Source organism: Scyliorhinus torazame, chromosome 24 (assembly GCF_047496885.1).
Source record: "Scyliorhinus torazame isolate Kashiwa2021f chromosome 24, sScyTor2.1, whole genome shotgun sequence".
Taxonomy (NCBI): domain Eukaryota; kingdom Metazoa; phylum Chordata; class Chondrichthyes; order Carcharhiniformes; family Scyliorhinidae; genus Scyliorhinus; species Scyliorhinus torazame.
The window spans coordinates 38,353,589-38,372,541 of NC_092730.1; the positions used below are offsets into that span (position 1 = coordinate 38,353,589).

At 51.5% G+C, this 18,953-nt stretch overlaps 2 protein-coding genes across 5 annotated transcripts in view; both read right to left on the minus strand.

Moving 5' to 3' along the window:
- LOC140400016 (histone H2B-like) overlaps positions 1–18,953 on the minus strand; it is a 79,146-nt gene that overhangs the window by 17,595 nt on the left and 42,598 nt on the right. The window lies entirely within an intron of this gene.
- LOC140400117 (histone H2B 7-like) lies at positions 7,475–7,951 on the minus strand. The gene has a single exon (XM_072489594.1). It carries the CDS (start codon positions 7,913–7,915, stop codon positions 7,538–7,540), a length of 378 nt encoding a protein of 125 aa, XP_072345695.1. The 5' UTR covers positions 7,916–7,951; the 3' UTR covers positions 7,475–7,537.

The following is an 18,953-nucleotide window of genomic DNA, read 5'->3' on the forward strand; positions in this document are numbered from 1 at the left end:
GCTCTCACTGTGAACACTGGACGCAGTGATAACACGTGTAACACTGGCCCTCACTATGATCACTGGACACAATGATAACATGTATAACACTGGCCCTCACTGTGAACACTGGACACAGTGATAACACATGTAACACTGACCCTCGCTGTGAACACTGGACACAGTGATAACACGTGTAACACTGGCACTCGCTGTGAACACTGGACACAGTGATAACACGTGTAACACTGGCCCTCACTGTGAACACTGGACACAGTGATAACACGTGTAACACTGGCACTCGCTGTGAACACTGGACACAGTGATAACACCTGTAACACTGGCCCTCACTGTGAACACAGCTGCCGTGTTGTGGGTGAAACGGTCACTGTCCCTCCTCCACACAGGAAGTCCTGGTCTATCAGATCATCTTTATTTTTAAAATTTGCTGTTTGGATCAGAATGGTCAGAATCTGTGTCACTGTGAAAATCTCCACTCTCAGAGGGGGTGGGATTATTCGTTAACTGGGGGTCCCTGCTTGTTGAGTTTGCGGTTCAGTGTTACCGGGAGTGCAGGAGGATCACATCAAGCAGGAAAATCTCCACTGAGAGAGAGGAGATCAATTGTATTTTCACCTTCAAGGGAGGTTTGTCATCAATGAATTTAGATTTTAAAATATGACTGGCTGCTGCCGGGTATTTAGGTAAACAGAAAATAGGGAGCAGAAAACTCAGAGAGTTGAACAGTAATTAAGACACGGATTGGGAACAATTGTTCTGGAGAAGGGGGTGTAGATAGCCTGGGTCACATTGTGATCCAAAAAGACGAGGTGTTGGGTGTCTTAAAAAATATTAAGGTAGGTAAGTCCCCAGGGCCTGATGGGATCTACCCCAGAATACTGAAGGAGGCTGGAGAGGAAATTGCTGAGGCCTTGACAGAAATCTTTGGATCCTCGCTGTCTTCAGGGGATGTCCCGGAGGACTTGAGAATAGACAATGTTGTTCCTCTGTTTAAGAAGGGTAGCAAGGATAATCCCAGGAACTACAGGCCGGTGAGCCTTACTTCAGTGGTAGGGAAATTACTGGAGAGAATTCTTCGAGACAGGATCTACTCCCATTTGGAAGCAAATGGACGTATTAGTGAGAGGCAGCACGGTTTTGTGAAGGGGAGGTCGTGTCTCACTAACTTGATAGGGTTTTTCGAGGAGGTCACTAAGATGATTGATGCAGGTAGGGCAGTAGATGTTGTCTATATGGACTTCAGTAAGGCCTTTGACAAGGTCCCTCATGGTAGACTAGTACAAAAGGTGAAGTCACACGGGATCAGGGGTGAGCTGGCAAGGTGGATACAGAACTGGCTACGCCATATAAGGCAGAGAGTAGCAATGGGGGGATGCTTTTCTAATTGGAGGGCTGTGACCAGTGGTGTTCCACAGGGATCAGTGCTGGGACCTTTGCTCTTTGTAGGATATATAAATGATTTGGAGGAAAATGTAACTGGTCTGATTAGTAAGTTTGCAGACGACACAAACGTTGGTGGAATTACGGATAGCGATGAGGACTGTCGGAGGATACAGCAGGATTTAGATTGTCTGGAGACTTGGGCGGAGAGATGGCAGATGGAGTTTAATCCGGACAAATGTGAGGTAATGCATTTTGGAAGGTCCAATGCAGGTAGGGAATATACAGTGAATGGTAGAACCCTCAAGAGTATTGAAAGTCAAAGAGATCTAGGAGTACAGGTCCACAGGTCATTGAAAGGGGCAACACAGGTGGAGAAGGTAGTCAAGAAGGCAGACGGCATGCTTGCCTTCATTGGCCGGGGCATTGAGTATAAGAATTGGCAAGTCATGTTGCAGCTGTATAGAACCTTAGTTAGGCCACACTTGGAGTATAGTGTTCAATTCTGGTCGCCACATTACCAGAAGGATGTGGAGGCTTTAGAGAGGGTGCAGAAGAGATTTACCAGAATGTTGCCTGGTATGGAGGGCATTAGCTATGGGGAACGATTGAATAAACTCGGTTTGTTTTCACTGGAACGAAGGAGGTTGAGGGGAGACATGATAGAGGTATACAAAATTATGAGGGGCATAGACAGAGTGGATAGTCAGAGGCTTTTCCCCAGGGTAGAGGGGTTAATTACTAGGGGGCATAGGTTTAAGGTGAGAGGGGCAAGGTTTAGAGTAGATGTACGAGGCAAGTGTTTTTACACAGAACACAGTGGGTGCCTGGAACTCGCTACCGGAGGAGGTAGTGGATGCAGGGACGATAGGGACATTTAAGGGGCATCTTGACAAATATATGAATAGGATGGGAATAGAAGGATACGGACCCAGGAAGTGTAGAAGATTGTAGTTTAGTCGGGCAGCATGGTCGGCACCGGCTTGGAGGGCCGAAGGGCCTGTTCCTGTGCTGTACATTTCTTTGTTTGTTGAGAAGAGGGAGAATTCTGCCCTGGGAAATGTCATTTCCAAAACTTGTGTGTGGATGTGAATATTGTGGAAGAGAGAGTGTGTGAAAGGGGCGGGCCAAACAGGAGAAACCAACTGTGTTTGTGTGTCCGCTCTGACCAGGAGATCTCCCAATCCCTCTGGGACTAAATGGAAATATTTTTCATTCCAACAATCCCCCTGTTCCCCTCCTACTTTTCCAAGTTGGATTTCAGGGCAGTTTCGATGCTGCTTTCCAGATTTCTGTGGAAAGGTTGGGAAAATGAGAGCGATCGGGTGAGAGAGCGCGAACAGTGCATCAGTAAAACGGGTTTAAATGCAAAATGGAGCCTTCAAATCGCGTGAAACCTTTTCTACAGCAAACATGAGAGTGTGAGAGACAGGAAGGAATTATCCTGGGACACTGTGGAGCTGGAATTTGAGTGGAATTGGAGAGTTTGGGACGAGAGAAAAACACAGAGAGCAGCAGCAGCCTGGAGCTGAGAGCAGGTTGTCTCCGCCCCGTCCGCTCGCTGCCTTTAAGTTGCTCAGTGCCGCCACCAGAGGCTTCATTTCTCACCCACATTGACGGAGAGATTTTGTGCAGAGTCTCGGACATGAGCGATAGTGCAGCCGCCGAAACGGCTCCTCCAGCCGCCCCAGTCAAGGCTGTCAAGAAGCAGAAGGCGGTTCCCCGGAAGAAACAAGAAGGTCCCGGACTGGGCGAGCTGATCCTCCAGATTGTGGCGGAAACCGGCGATCGCAAGGGGATTTCCTTACAGGCCATAAAGAAGGCGCTGCGGAGCAAAGGGGTCGATGTGGATAAACGGGGGGCCCAGATCAAGCAAAGTGTCAGGAGGAGTGTGGACAACGGCAGCTTGGCTCAGGTCAAGGGCACGGGCGCCTCCGGCTCCTTCAAGATCGTTAAGAAGACAATCGGGGGGAAAGTGAGAAAGACCGGAGCAGGCGAGAAACCTTCAGTGAAGAAAACAGTAGCCAAGAAATCTCTCAAAAAACCAGCAGCCAAGAAATCTCCCAAGAAACCAGCAGCCAAGAAATCTCCCAAGAAACCAGCAGCCAAGAAATCTCCCAAGAAACCAGCAGCCAAGAAATCTCCCAAGAAACCAGCAGCCAAGAAATCTCCCAAGAAACCAGCAGCCAAGAAATCTCCCAAGAAACCAGCAGCCAAGAAGGCGGCAACTCTCCAAAAGAGCGCGAAGAAAGCAGCCCCGAAGAAAAAGTCACTTGTGAAAAAGACCACGGGCAGAATAAATCCGACCCAATCGAGGGCCAAGCCCAAAGTGAAATCAGCAACGGCTAAGAAACCAGCAAAGAAGTGAAAGAAGGCGAGCAAATTGTAAACCTCTGAACCCAAAGGCTCTTCTCAGAGCCACCCACATCTCTCAGGAAAGAGCTGATCCCCCGACCAATGAATCGCTGTCCCGGTGCTGGGAGCAGATTTCAGACAGAAATGTCAATCCAGTATTGCCGCTCACTCGCTGACATGCTCTGCACCGGGCCTCTCCCCCCACTCTGCACTAAAACACAGGGATGTTGCTGCCTCTTCCTAAACGGGGATGTGTCCGGGGGAACAGTCACAGTTTGTGTTAGTTTCATTATTCACAGATTCAGGGGAGAGTCTGTAAAAGAGGTAACAGGGCGGAGAAATCCCGCCTCACAACATAAACACTTTATATCAGCTGGAAGGGATGTTAGTAAAATTCCCAACCCGTCTGGGAGAGGAGTTGTGGGGGTGGAATCGGAGCTGGAGTTGAAATAGGAGCAGATAGTTCGGCTGGTTCTAGAAAGGAGTGAACTGAGGCGGGAATATTACTGACAAGTTGCATTTAATAGATCCGCGTTTCTAACAAGCTGCTGTATGATGCTGCAGTTTGTACGTGTTGTTCAGCGCCCTCTTTTCACTTCTGTTTGGAATATAAAATGTGGGTTGGAGGAGGAGCTGGATGATCAAAGACATTTCACTGCTCTGTCTGTCACTCAGTCCGCTCCCCGCCTCTCCCTGACTCAGTCAGGTCGGGGCGGACTGGATAATAAAGGAATGTAAGGACTTGGTTTCACGCGTCATAAATGAGATACCACGATTTTGTTAAAGTTTGTACTGTTATAACAGGAACTCCTTTCCTATCATTGATTTCTCTTTTCACATTATAAGGCGACATTGATGTGCTGTACAGTCTGAAACAAAACCTTTCTCCAAAGTCAAACCTGTAACCGCACATAGTGAACACTGACATTGTAACGAGAGCGGGAATGAATACCTGCACAGTTTTATGCATCGAATGTGACAAAAAAGGGACCAGGAATCATCGAGAAGTTTTTTATGTTTCCAATTTGCGATTGATTTTCTCAAATATCCGTTACTTGTCCCTGTGAAATTGTACCTGCTGGATTTTATTAATCTACTTTCGGACATGAATGTTCAGCGTCAGAATTTGATCAGAAGCTCGGTTTACATAACTGATCTGTAAACACCGCCTCCTCCATCCATCTCCCCCAGAACAGTCGCTGAACGAATCAGCCAATTTTCCCTTTAATACCTATCGCTCTTTGCATTGAAAGAACCGATATCGCTGATCAGATAAAAATGAGACAGAATTCCGCCCCTCAATAGGAGCTTTATCCCAGTCTGTTTTAGAACAATCAGGGAGTGAATCTGAATTTAATCCGGGTGCTCAGGCAGTGGGTCGAATCGGAGACAAAAATGGGACCAGGAATCATTGAGAAGTTTTTGATATTTACAACTTGAGATTGAGTTTTTCAGTTTTCTCGAATATCCGTTCCTGGTCCCTGTGAAATTGGCGGGCTTTTTGAAATTGATGGTTTGTCAGTTGCAGGTCCACCAATCAGGGCCCTGATATCCTTGCCGCTCATCGCTCTTTTCAAACTTGTCCACGGGATCGGGCTGCATCCAATGAGGAGAAGTAGGCGGTCACTATAATGTCTTAAATAGGCAGCGAGAGAGCGGCGCCAGCATTCTCAGCGTGTGCGTTTCCCCCAGTTTCACATCATGGCCAGGACCAAGCAGACAGCGCGCAAATCGACCGGAGGCAAAGCTCCTCGCAAACAGCTGGCTACCAAAGCGGCCCGCAAGAGCGCTCCAGCCACGGGCGGAGTGAAGAAGCCCCATCGCTACAGACCCGGCACTGTGGCTCTGAGGGAGATCCGCCGCTACCAGAAATCCACCGAGCTGCTGATCCGCAAACTGCCCTTCCAGCGCCTGGTGCGAGAGATCGCTCAGGACTTCAAGACAGACCTGCGCTTCCAGAGCTCCGCCGTCATGGCCCTGCAGGAGGCCAGCGAGGCTTACCTGGTGGGGCTCTTTGAGGACACCAACCTGTGCGCCATCCACGCCAAGCGAGTCACCATCATGCCCAAAGACATCCAGCTGGCCCGCCGCATCCGCGGGGAACGCGCCTAAAGCCCGGATTCAGCAACAACAACAACGGCTCTTTTAAGAGCCACCAAGTCTTTCAGGAAAAGAGCTTCAACACCCAATCCCTCAGTTGAGCTGCGGTGATTTAGAATATAATCATCGGCAGTATCTCTGCATTCGGAAGCTTTAGTGAGAGAATTAAGCGAATGGACAACAGGTCACCCTTGTCCGGAGGGAGTGGGTGGCTCTGAAAGAGCCTTTGGGTTATTGGATTCTTCCCGGTCCCAGCGCTGGTTCAGAGCCGCTCAATCGACAAATAAAAGCTGCGACCTCCTGTTACTGATTCCAATGCCTCCAAGTTACAATTAACGCTTCATTGCAATGGAGTTTCTCTCGTCTCATGGCTCCGAGTAAGAAACGAGTCACATACATTAACCCAGATAGTTATTGCAGAAACATTTGCACATTAAGTAGCAGAACAGAATCTGAGTGACACACAACAATTCGCTCTTTTTCTGATAAAGTGAGTGGCTCTGAAAAGAGCCTTTGTGTTATTAGATTAAAGAATGGTCGCTTCACTTCTTGCCGGCGGCAGCGCTGCTTTTCTTGGGCAGCAGCACGGCCTGGATATTAGGCAGCACCCCCACATTCACTTCGCTTCAGGAGGAATGGCGGTGCACACATTGCTGATTGGTTATCTGAACAACATTGTGGAGCCTGGCACAAACTGACCAATCAGATGTCTGTTTGAAGCACCAATCAGGAGACTCCACGGTGCTGAGGGCGGAAAGTTTGGGCGCCAAATGTTCAGATTCCAACCGAATATTTATTTCAAAGCTTAAAAGAGCGCGAAAAGATAAAACAGAGAAAATTGAATTGGGACCGTAAAAACGAGACTAAATCACTGAGTATAAGATTGTTGGATTCTCTGTCCGTAATCTACAGTTTCCCTTTATCTGTCAGTTTCTCGTTTCGGGTTTTCTCTCTAACAGAACAAACCCAAAATGAATTAAAGCAAAATAATGTGGATGCTGCAAATGTGAATTGAAGAGAAATGCTGGATAAACTCAGCATGTCTGGAAGAATCTGTGGAAATGTTTCGGATTTATAAAAGGGGCATTTAATCCGAAACTGTCTCCACAGATTTTTACAATCTGGAGTCCAATCGAGTTTAATCTGGCTGCTGTTTAAAACACTCTCAGCCGCAGACAGAGTGTCTAATTTACAGCCAACTACAAACCTTATTTTAAAAATTCCATATTGTAGACGACTTCAGTGTTAAAAGTGGAGTGAGCAATTTGGAGCTCGTGTCAGTATTGAAATGGAATTTCACCACAACACTGGTGTGCTCTCAATAAACTGATCGATTATTGAGGAAGCCTGAAAGAGAAAGGGAGGTTTTTCGGAACCTGAACACAAATTGAAAGGGAGGTTTTGGAGTTCTATTGTCTCTCCAAATCTAGCGACAGGGACCAAATATGACCAAGTCAGAAACCAAAGACACACAGGGACACCGAGCAGCCACTAAATGATGAGACTTATTTTCAAGGCACGAAGATCGACCAGGCGATAACTGGACATCACCCAGGATGTTATGTTCCAGTGAAACACTATTTGAACCGATTTGGCTATTCATAATCTAATAATAATAAAAAAACGATGGTTTGGCTGCTTTCCAGAAATTGTGGGTGGCTCTTAAAAGAGCCGTTGGGTTTTGATGAGTTTGAGAACAGTTTTACTTGGAGCTGGTGTACTTTGTCACCGCCTTTGTCCCTTCCGACACGGCGTGCTTGGCCAGTTCCCCGGGCAGCAGCAGGCGCACGGCGGTCTGGATCTCCCGGGAGCTGATGGTGCTGCGCTTGTTGTAATGGGCCAGGCGGGAAGCCTCACCCGCGATGCGCTCGAAAATATCGTTGACGAAGGAGTTCATGATGCTCATGGCCTTGGAGGAGATGCCGGTGTCGGGGTGAACCTGCTTCATCACTTTGTAGATGTAGATGGAGTAACTCTCGTTCCTGGCTCGTCTCCTCTTCTTGTTGCCGTTCACTGGTGCCTTCTTCTGGGTTTTCTTAGCGCCCTTCTTGGGAGCTGGAGCTTTCTTGTCCTCAGCCATGGTCAGAGCAAACTGCAGACACACAATAACTGAGAACTGCCACACACCTGCTCTTTTCCAGAATAACTCGCATTAGCTATGAGGAGCAGTTGAGTAAACTCGGTTTGTTCTCACTGGAACGACAGAGGTTGGGGGCGACCTGAGAGGTCGACAAAATTATGAGGGGCATGGACAGAATGGATACTCAGAGGCTTTTCCCCAGGGTAGAGGGGACAATTACGAGGGGGCATAGGTTTAAGGTGCGAGGGGCAAGGTTTAGAGGAGGTGTACGAGGCAAGTTTTTTTTACACAGAGGGTAGTGGGTGCGTGGAACGCGCTACAGGAGGAGGTGGTGGAAGTAGGGACGATAATGACATTTAAGAGGCATATGGACAAATACATGAATAGGAAGGGAATAGAGGGATACGGACCCAGAAAGTGTAGATTTTAGATTAGACGGGCAGCATGGTCGGCACGGGCTTGGAGGGCCGAAGGGCCTGTTCCTGTGCTGTGCTTTTCTTTGTTTGTAACTCACTTACCGATGTTAATGAATGATGGGAGAGAGACCAAGTCACCATTGGGGAATTTATGTGACGTTTATTTGCATCTGTTTTGTTGGTTCAGGTACCCAATTGCAGCAACTGCCCCCCCCGCCCCATCCACAAACTCTGGCCAGTGAGATTCCCCCTAATTGACACATTGCTCTGACTCTGGGCCTCCCTCTGCCGGCAGCAGCACATTCTCTCTGCTGGTAATAACACGTCACTCTCCAGGGACTGTCCCGGGTGCCGGCTATACCGCGCATGCGTGCCCACTCAGCCCGATCAGGCAGTGCGCAGGCGCGGTACACAGCGGGCCGGACCGCCTCCTCCTGACGTCACCGGGCTGTCCAAGGGCAGCTTCTTTGAAGCAACAGCAGGTTGAAGCGGCGCCAGAGAGCAGATCCTCCATTTTGTAGCTGGCAGCTGTGAAGAATTGAAAATGGACGGTTTTGTAATAAGGGAGAGAGGGTCAGAGACACAAACAGGCCCGGATCACACATCTAAATCTGTGGGAGAGAGTCGCTGAGGAGAGTCCACAGCAACACAAAGCAGAGCTGGGGTGAGCTCCACGGCCTCTGCTCAACAACCCATTAAGAAGAAGCTGGAAACAGGAACACAGCAGAATAAAGGTGATATTTGAAGGTATGTCTTTATAAATTGTGCCAATGCAAATCAGGATCCCCTCTGGCTGATTTGTTTGCTGATGAAACGTGGAAGCTCTCTATGTCTTACCTTGCAGACATCTTTTCAATTCTAAACACACTGAACCACAAATTATAAGGGAAGGAGGATGATTGCTTTTGGCGCTGTGAAGAATTTGATGTTTTCCAAAAGTAATTGAACGTTAGGAAACTGCGCGTAGAAAGCCAAACCTACTACATGTTCCCCTCACTGCAATGACATCTCGAAGAAAACGGTTAGGAAGGGAACTGTCGATAGACTGGCTACGCTGAACAACAGTTTTTATCGCTATTTTCCAGAGGAGAAGTTTCAGATTTTGAGAGAGAATTAGTTGGTGAAAACTCCCTTTGAGTTTGAGACCCCAGACTCAATTTACTGATTTATAGCTGACTCCAAATGTACAAACTGAGCTTCTCTTACCTGTGACAGCACATTAATAATACAGCACAACTCCCATGAGGTTTTCAGAGTTCCAGCGTAGCGTCTCCGAGAAGTACCCAGTACGGAGTAAAACAAGCATTCTTTTGCTATTACACATCACAAGGATCTACATCTTCAAGGTTGGATTTTTCATCCTCAAAAGGATGAAGACAGCACAAAGGAACCAGCTGAACTCTGCACCTGATACACGCACTGCCCTCTCCTCTAAACCTGATTGGAGTGAGATCATAAGGACCAAGCAAGCTCACCTGCTGCATTAAAGGTAAGAGAACATAGTGGGTCGTGGAGGTCAGCTGGTGTGGGTCCCAAAGGCTGGCCAGCATGGGTCCCAAAGGATGGCCGGTTGGTTAAAATGGGTCGCAGGTAAAAACAGTTTAAAAGAACTGCTCTGTAAAATACTGCTGATTCAGTTCATCCATTTTTCCTTCATTTACCAGGACTAACTGATGTTTATTAATCCCGCCCTTCATCCGGAAGTAGAATCCAGAATTATTGATTTACAACTGGGGCTCATTTGAACATTGCTGCGAATGTTTTTGGATAAAATGTTAGAAGAGCAGTGGCAACAACATTGAGAAAAACCTGACTGAAATAAAACCCTGCTGTGGGTTTACGGGCCACCTGTCGGTTTCCAATCCATATGTCCGGACTCATCTGTAATACACATTTTTTGTTTATTACACTATTCCATAATGCTCAGATTCTGGCAGAGAATGATTTATTTTAACTCCAGCATTTTGCCCGTGTATTCTGCGTGGCTTTAAAATGAATATGATAGTTGTACACATCTGGCAGCTCCTAATCGATGTGTGTAAGTTTACTATGAAAACTTCTTGGAATACATGGACTGGAGACACAGATATTAAAGATATTCTCAATTTTTTTTTCAATTATACAAAAAATGTCAGCAAAATCCAGCTCCATCACTGTGCCATAGACAGTATCGGTGCTTGATGAAGTTCATACTAATGTCATTGATGTAGTACATATGTTACAGATAAGAACATTCATAACTTAAGCAGAATGGAAAAGGCAGTTTCAGACATCAGGATGAGACCAGGTCTCATGCAACAAGAGACCTGAGCAATGACATATTATAAGAATTATTATTGGTAAACATGCAGTAACGGAAGAAGAAACTGAAGAAGAATTTTAAAATCCAGGTTTGGCAGTATGTCATGGTGCACCTTACAGAGAAAGTGCTGCAAGCTGCTCAGAACTGGATGTCAACTATTCAAGTGGAGACTGGAGAAGCTTTCAACTGGAGCAGAGTTCATAGATTTCATAGCATTTACAGAGCAGAAGGTGGCCATTCGGCCCATCGAGTCTGCAATGGCCCTTGGAAAGAGCAAACTAATAATAATAATAATTGCTTATTGTCACAAGTCGGCTTTAATTAAGTTACTGAAAAACCCCTCGACGCCACATTTCGGCGCCTGTTCGGGGAGGCCGGTACGGGAATTGAACCCACGCTGCTGGACTTGTTCTGCATTACAAGCCAGCTGTTTAGCTCACTGTGCTAAACCAGCCCCACAACTACCTAAGCTCACACCTCAACCCTCTCCCCGGAAACCTTCCCTAACCTTTTTTGGACACTAAGGACAATTTAGCATAGCCAATCCACATAACTTGCGCATCTTTGGACTGGGAGGAAACCGGAGCACCCAAAGGAAACATGGGGAGAACGTGTGACTCAGTTGACTGTGTAAACCAGGGGAGTGTTCAAGTCATATTCAATTACAAATTGGAAACCAGGGGAGTGACTACATCAGTGGTGTGGGTAAACCAGGGAGTGTGGAAATCAGGGGAGTGTTTCAAACCAGCGGACTGTCCAAGACCAGACAATTGTCCAAAGCCACTGAAATGTATCAGCCAGCGGACTGTGTGAGCCAGGATAGTGTATAAACCAAATTCAATTTCAAATTGGAAAGGGGTGAAAATGAAGTCAATCAATGAAATGTTTTGCTGCTGGAGGAGAGAGTGGGACCACCTGGGGCCGGTTGCTGCCCCCTCCCGGGGTGAAGACCCTGCCTCCAGCCTTTTGTCTTTCCACCGCCGTGCCTGAAGTGGGAGTGGGTCCACCTGGGGACTGTTGCTGCCCCCTCCCTGGGTGAAGGCCCTGACTTCTGTCCTCCCACCCCTCTGCCTGAGGTGGGACCACATGGGGCCTGGTGCTGTTCCCCCTCCCGGGGTGAAGACCCTGCCTTTTGTCCTCCCGCCCCTCTGCCTGAGGTGGGAGTGGGACCGCCTGGGGCTGCTGTGAAGACAAAGGACTTTGTCTTGGGCCCCCACAGGGCTGAAGAGCGCCGTCCGCCCACTTCTTTCACCCCCTGTGGCGGGTGTGTGGCAGTTGCCACTTTGCTTTAGGCCCCTCCGGGTCTGAAGAGCGCTGCCCGTTTACAGTGACTATCTGCTGTTGCCCTGCAGCACCTTCCCCTGTGGCACCTGCTGTTGTTGTGCCACGTCCTTCCCCCAGTACTCGGATTTCAGTTACATGGCTGTGCCGTACCAAGTGTGGGCATGGTCAGTACCCCAGGGGCATCCTCCACTCTGCTGGGGGCAGGGCGGCCAAGAACCTATGCGGGGGCAACAGCCACTCGACCCTCGGCGGCCCCCTCGCCCTTCCGCCTACTAACGCGGCAACTTGGGGTCAAATGTTATGCCCACCCCACCATGGCCATCGAGGCGTGCACTCGTGCGATGGCCGAGGTCATCGGCCTCTTGGCCATCGTAGCCGCCTCTAGGATGTACGGCAAAGCCGTGTTTTTCCTGCGGGCCGAGCAGGCGGTCCACCGTGTCCTGGAAAGGGGCTCACAGTGGGTGGGACACACATGGCCGTGGACCCGCTGGAGGCCATCGCCGAACGTGTCTCCTCCTCCCCCATCTCAACCTCCTGGGGGAGGTCAGGTCCGGGGTGGCGCCGCTGACACTCGGCCTCGGGACCCTTCCCTCCATCATGTATACTCGGAGCGTCAGGCTTTTGCCCGCCTGACCCGGGAGGAGGTCACGCTGGGAGGTTTTGTGGTTCCCCACCAAGGGAAGGATCATAAAGTGATCTGGTCTGAGGGTGCCATGCCTGAAGAGGGCTGGGGCATATTCGCCGGAACTGCCCCACTCTAACGGCCGCTGCCAACACCATCTCCAGGTCGACCGTGGCTGGCACCCCCTCTCCTCTACCACCTCTTTGTCTGCCCAGCAACCGGCCCCTGACAACACCGCGGCTACTGGCGGGGGAGAGGGAGACTCCACTAGACCAGAGGCAGCCTAAAAAGGCCAAACGGAAGACGGTGTGACGGTCAGACCGAATCCATCCACACCTTGGCCCCATCACGAGTACTGACCCCGTGCCCGTCCAGGGGCCTGCGGCAGCCACCAGAGTCCCTATATCTTCGGGTCGTGGGTGGGCGACGGCGAGGACGGCTCCCCGCTCACAAGGCCCAAGCAGACGATGCCAAGGAGCCCAGGATCCATCCCGGAGCTGTTCTCGGGGGTCTTTCCGGGTCTCTCCGAGTGCCCGGCATCGGCGGCGGGGTCAGTGTCGCCACGGCCTCTGAATCGAGGGGGGAGCCTGCGAGGAACCCGCCTGAGGGTGATCCTGGGGGTGGGATCGACTCGGACCAGGGAGAGCAGCGACAGGCTGTTCTGTTCCTCGGGGGGCTCCTGAGGGAGTGGAGGGGGCAACAACCCTCTACTCCCTCTGAGCAGAGTTATGGGTGATTGGTGAAGGACACACGCTACAACTGACTTGGAGGTAACCATAGCCAGCCTCAACATCCACGGCAGCAGGGACGCGCATCACCGTTTCCAGTGCTTCTCTGTCCTCCGGGACGCATAGTACGGGGTGTGCTTCCTGCAGGAAACCCACGCCATTCCGGGGGACAAAGCTAAGTGGACCCTGGAGTGGCAAGGGGGTCACTTGGCACCACGTTCGGGCGGGGTGGCTATCTTGCTGGCTCCACATTTTCAGCCAGAGATCTTGAGGGTCAAGGAGCCAGTACCAGGCCGTCTGTTGCATTTAACGGTCCTCGACGGGGACGTGGTGCGTCACTTTGTGAATGTATACGCTCCCTGGCCGGGCCGCAGCAAACGACTTTCTTTGACAAAGTGTCCACTCTTCTTGGCACCATTCCTGTGGGCGAGTGCATCATCCTTGGAGGGGATTTCAATTGCACCCTCCAGGACAAGGACCGTGGTAGAGTCCAGTGCAGCACGCAGGCGGTGGTGAAGTTAAGGGACCTGGTCAGGTCCTTCGACTTGGTGGGCACCTGGAGAACTCTCCATCCTGAATCGCAGGTGGACACATTTGTGGGCCCTCAATTGGGAGCGTCCAGAATCGACCGTCTTTACATTTCTAGGACGTACTTGCCCAGCGTTCCGACGGCCTCTGTGGAGCAGGTGCCGTGCTCGGATGACCACCTGGTGTGGGCGGGGCTCGGCCAGCTCCGCGCTCAGGCACGGTCTGCGTACTGGCACTTTAACAACCTGCTGCTGGAGGACAAGAGTTTCCTGGACTGGATTCGCCTTTTCTGGGCCGGCTGGAGAAAGACGCGGGGTGCCTTCCCCTCCTTGAGGCTATGGTGGGACTTGGGCAAGACTCATGTCCGCGCCTTCTGTCAGAGGGACACAAAGTGGTCGACGGCGGGGCGGAAATCCACGATCGCCAAATTGGCTGAAGAGGTCTTCGATCTGGAGTCATGTCTCGCTCAGCCCGATGAGGACCCGGCCCTGGGGCTGCTGTACAGGGAGAAGACGGGTGTGCTGCGGGACCTGCAACTTGTCGGGTCCCACGGCGCGTACGCGAGGTCGCGGATCAGTTTCCTGACAGACATGGACCGTGGCTCCCCCTTCTACTCGCTGGAAAGAGGATGCAGGGCCAGTCGGCCGACGACGGTCCCTCGTCTCGGATCCGGAGGGGGTCAGGACCCTAATCAGGGACTTTTATTCTGACCTCTATACTCCGGATCCGTGCAGCGAGGACGCTTGCAGAGTGCTGTGGGAGGACCTGCCGCAGGTCGGCCCGGAGGGAGTCGGGAGGCTCGACCAAACCGCCAATCATCAAGACCGGCGCCCTCGACAGCTTGCCAAGGGGCAAGACCCCAGGGCTGGACGGGCTGACCGTAGAGATCTTCAGTGCGTGCTGGGACGTCCTGGGGAGCGACTACGCGGGGGTCCTGGGGAATGTATCGTGACCGGGGAGATGCCCCTTTCGTGGCGCAGGGCCGTTATTGCCCGGCTGTCCAAGAAAGGGGATCTCCGCCGACCCAAAAACTGGCGAACGGTCTCCCTCCTCAGCACGGACTACAAAATATTTGCCAAGGTCATGTCTTTGCGCCGTGGCCCTGTGCTGGACCACATGATCCCCCTGACAGTCCCACACCGTCCCGGATCGCACCATTTACCATGATCCACCCTGACAGTCCCACACCGTCCCGGACCGCACCATTTACCATGATCCACCCTGACAGTCCCACACCGTCCTGGACCGCACCATTTACCATGATCCACCCTGACAGTCCCACAACGTCCCGGACCGCACCATTTACCATGATCCACCCGGACAGTCCCACACCGTCCCGGATCGCACCATTTACCATGATCCACCCTGACAGTTCCACACCGTCCCGGACCGCACCATTTACCATGATCCACCCTGACAGTCCCACACCGTCTGGACCGCACCTTTTACCATAATATCCATCTGGTCCGGGACATCCATCATTCTCAGACGACTGGGATGTTGAGCGTCTTCCTGTCTCTTGACCAGGAGAGGGCGCTCGACAGGGTGGGGCACGAGTATTTGCTCGGGCCTCTGCGAGCCTTCTGGTTCAGGACGCACTTTGTCGCCCGGATCCGATTACTGTACGCTGCCTCGGAGTGTCTGATTAAGGTTAACCTGTCCCTGACGGCGCCCCTTCGCTTTGGGAGAGGAGTGCGTCAGGGCTGCCCAACTTTATTCTCTCTGCGTGGAGCCTTTCCTGTGCCTCCTGCGGAGGAGGTTGTCGGGGCTGGTTCTGTGCGAGCCGGGCATGGCGGTTGTAGCCATCTGGGATAGCCACTTCCAGAATACAAAATGGACTCTCGCAAAGAATATAGGGAACTGTGGACAATGCTAGAAAACAAGCCGGCACAGAGCCTGAATGGATATTTGGGAAACAGCTCCCAGACGGAATTGAAACTATGGGTCGATTAGCATATTGATGGCCCATCTCCGGGAAACAAAGGAATGACACTCAGGTCACCGATACTATTGCAGGCATCCCGGCGCCAGTTCCCCAACCGAAAAGCACAAACAAAGCAAGGCCAACGGCCACCTGAGACACGCCCAGCCATCAGGGCACCCACCCCTTTATTGGTCAAGATCGATAACAGTGATCGAGAAGCGGCCCAATTAATTGGGACCAAGTTTAAGGCCCACCTAAAAGCGCGCGGAGCCCCTCCAAGGAAAAGAAGGAAACCCCAGGAGAGATTCACTCTCTTGGACTTGGCTCTCAAAGCACAGAGACCCATCCACCAGCATCACCAGAAGCAAGTAAGTTCAAGGTCAACGCTCGCTACCAGACGGACGACCTTCGCTGTTCTCCTGTGTATCTTCAAACCCAACAGCCTCAGATCCAAACAACGGCCATTGTTCCTCTGACAAAGTGGGCACCCGAAGTTAAGTACAGGCGTTAGCGTTAGAGATAGTTTAGTTTGTAGTACTGTTGTGCATGAGTAGATCTTACCGTGTGTGTAAATATATACTATTGACTTTGAACTAACGAACTGGTGTATTGGCTCTTTGATCAGTATTTGGGTTTGAACCTTGTGGCGGTATCGAGAGATACCTGGCGACTCTAAAGTAAACATAATTAGGATTAAGGAAGGCGACCATATTGACCGCCATATTTATAACCAGATAAACAGAGCAACACGGTGGTCCTTTCGGCTTACGCTGATGATGTGCTGCTCATGTTAACTGACCCCGGTGACCTGCGGAGGATGCGAGAGTGCCAGGCTGTGTACTCCACAGCATCTTCTGCTGGGATCAACCGGGCTAAATGTTCCGGACTCCTGGTCGGTCCGTGGCAGATGGACCCCCTCCCAGAGGAGCTCAGGCCCTTCAGCTGAAGCCGGACCAACGTCCTCTACTTGGACCAACATCCTCGACTTGGGAGTCTATCTTTGCCCGGCAGAGGAAGCCTGGCCGGCGAACTGGCAGGAGTTGGTGATCAAGGTCACCGCTCGCCTGGGATGCTGGACAGGACTGCTCCGAGTGATGTCCTACAGGGGTCGAGTTCTCATCATAAACCAGCTGATAGCCTCCATGTTGTGGTACCGGCTGGCCACTTTGACCCCTCCCCCTGTCTTTGTAACAGGCATCCAGAGAACTCTGATTCGGTTCTTCTGGGACAATGGATTGCACTGGGTCGCTGCGGAGGTCTTGAATCTCCCGCTTGCGGAGGGCGATCAGGCGCTGGTGTGCCTTCGCATCCAGATCGCGACTTTCCACCTTCAGACTCTGCAGCGATACCTGGACGTTGAGCCTCCTCCACGATGGTGTGCCCGGGCGAAGTATTTCTTCCCCCAGGTGCACGGCCTGAACTACGATGTGCAGCTCCTGTTCGTTGACCAGCAAGGTCTTCAGAATTCTTTGTTGACGCTGCCCGTATTGTACCAGGACCATCTCAAAGTCTGGAACAGGGTCCCCACGTGCCACAGCTCTCCGCTGTCAGGAGTAGTGGCTCTCGTAAGGGAGCCGCTGCTCAGGCATCCGCACCTCCGCCAATATCCATTCCGGTGGCTGGCGGAGCGGAGGGCTGTGGATGCCGGGGTGACCAGGATCGGGGACGTGCAGGGTGGCTGAGGAGTGGACTGGATGACGCCCTACGAGCTCGCCGAGCGCGGTGCTGTGTCCATCCAGCACGCGGCCAAGCCCATCCGAGGCCTCAAAACGGCCGTGCTCGGCCCCTTGGACTCGAGACGGCGCAGTTGTGCGGTGGCATCCCGTCTGAGCGGACCCCTGCTGAGACGGAATTCCATGTTGGTCTCAGGCCCCGGAACCTCCTCCGGCCGCCGGTACCCCACAACCCCAGCCGCCACACGGAAACACCCCCCGTGCCTTTTCGTACCGCGCAGATGGGTTTCCTGTACGGTCTGCTCCCAACTGGGACAACGTAAAATTCATGAAAAAGACCATGGCAGAAATATCCTACATAGCGACACATTGACTGATCATGGTGTGGGGTGGGGGGACGTTAACTGTGTCCAGGACCCAAGGACAGACAGGTCAAACCCCAGAGCAGGGAAGACCTTGAACATGGAGAAGGAACCCGGTCGCTTCATGGGGCAGAAGAGGGTGGTGGACACATGGAGGATCACTCACCCAGGGGAGAAGGAGTTCTCCTTCTTCTCCTCAGTCCACAACGTATACTCGAGGATTGACTTCTTTGTGGTTGGAAAATCGGTGCTCCCAGGGCTGGTCAAGGCAGAGTACTCCGCAATCGTAATCTCCGATCACGCGCCACATTATATGGAAGTGAGGTTGGGGACGGGCTCTACCCAATGCCCCACAAGGAGGTTGGACACTGCCCTATTGGCCGACAAGGACTTCAGTGAGAGGGTATCACAGGCCATAGCGGAGTATACGACAAACAAGATTGGGAGAGGTCTCATCCTCCACGTTCTGGGAGACGCTGAAGGCCGTGATTAGAGTGGAAATTGGGCAGAACGGTGGCGCCGTGGGTTAGCACTGCGGCCTCACTGCGCCGAGGTCCCAGGTTTGATCTCGGCTCTCGGTCACTGTGTGTGGAGTTTGCACATTCTACCCGTGTTTGTGTGGGCTTCGCCCCCACAACCCAAAGATGTGCAAGTTAGGTGGATTGGCCACACTAAATTGCCCCTTAATTGGAAAAAAAAGTAAAAAATGAATTGGGTACTCTAAGTTTAAAAACAAAATTGGGGAAATTATTGTCTTTAAAGTGCAAAGGGAGAGAGAGGAGAGAGCGGCTAGGCCTCAACAGCAGAGCTCTTGGCGGAAAGGAAAAAGCTACAAATGGACTTTGACCTGCTCTCCACGAGGAAAGCAGTGCACCAACTCCGCCAGGCACGGGGACCGCTATAAAAAAACAGGGACAAAGCCAGCCACCTGTTGGCACACCAGCTGAGAAAGCAGGCAGCCACCAGAGTGATCGTGCAAATTAGGGACAACAGAGGCACACTAGAAACAGACCCAAACAAGGTTAACAAGACCTTTGAGGACTTTGACTGGCGACTGTACACCTCAGAGCCCCCAACAGGGGGCTCAGGGATGAAACAGTTCCTTGATAGACTAGACATGCCAGTCGTGGGGGAGGACAGAAAATGGGGCCTGGGAGCACCGCTAGAACTGGGAGAGATCATGGAGAGTATAAGCTCCA

What these genes read in the sequence shown, in the direction of transcription:
- LOC140400117 (XM_072489594.1), bottom strand. Translation starts at nt 7,915, where the DNA reads ATGGCTGAGGACAAGAAAGCTCCAGCTCCCAAGAAGGGCGCTAAGAAA.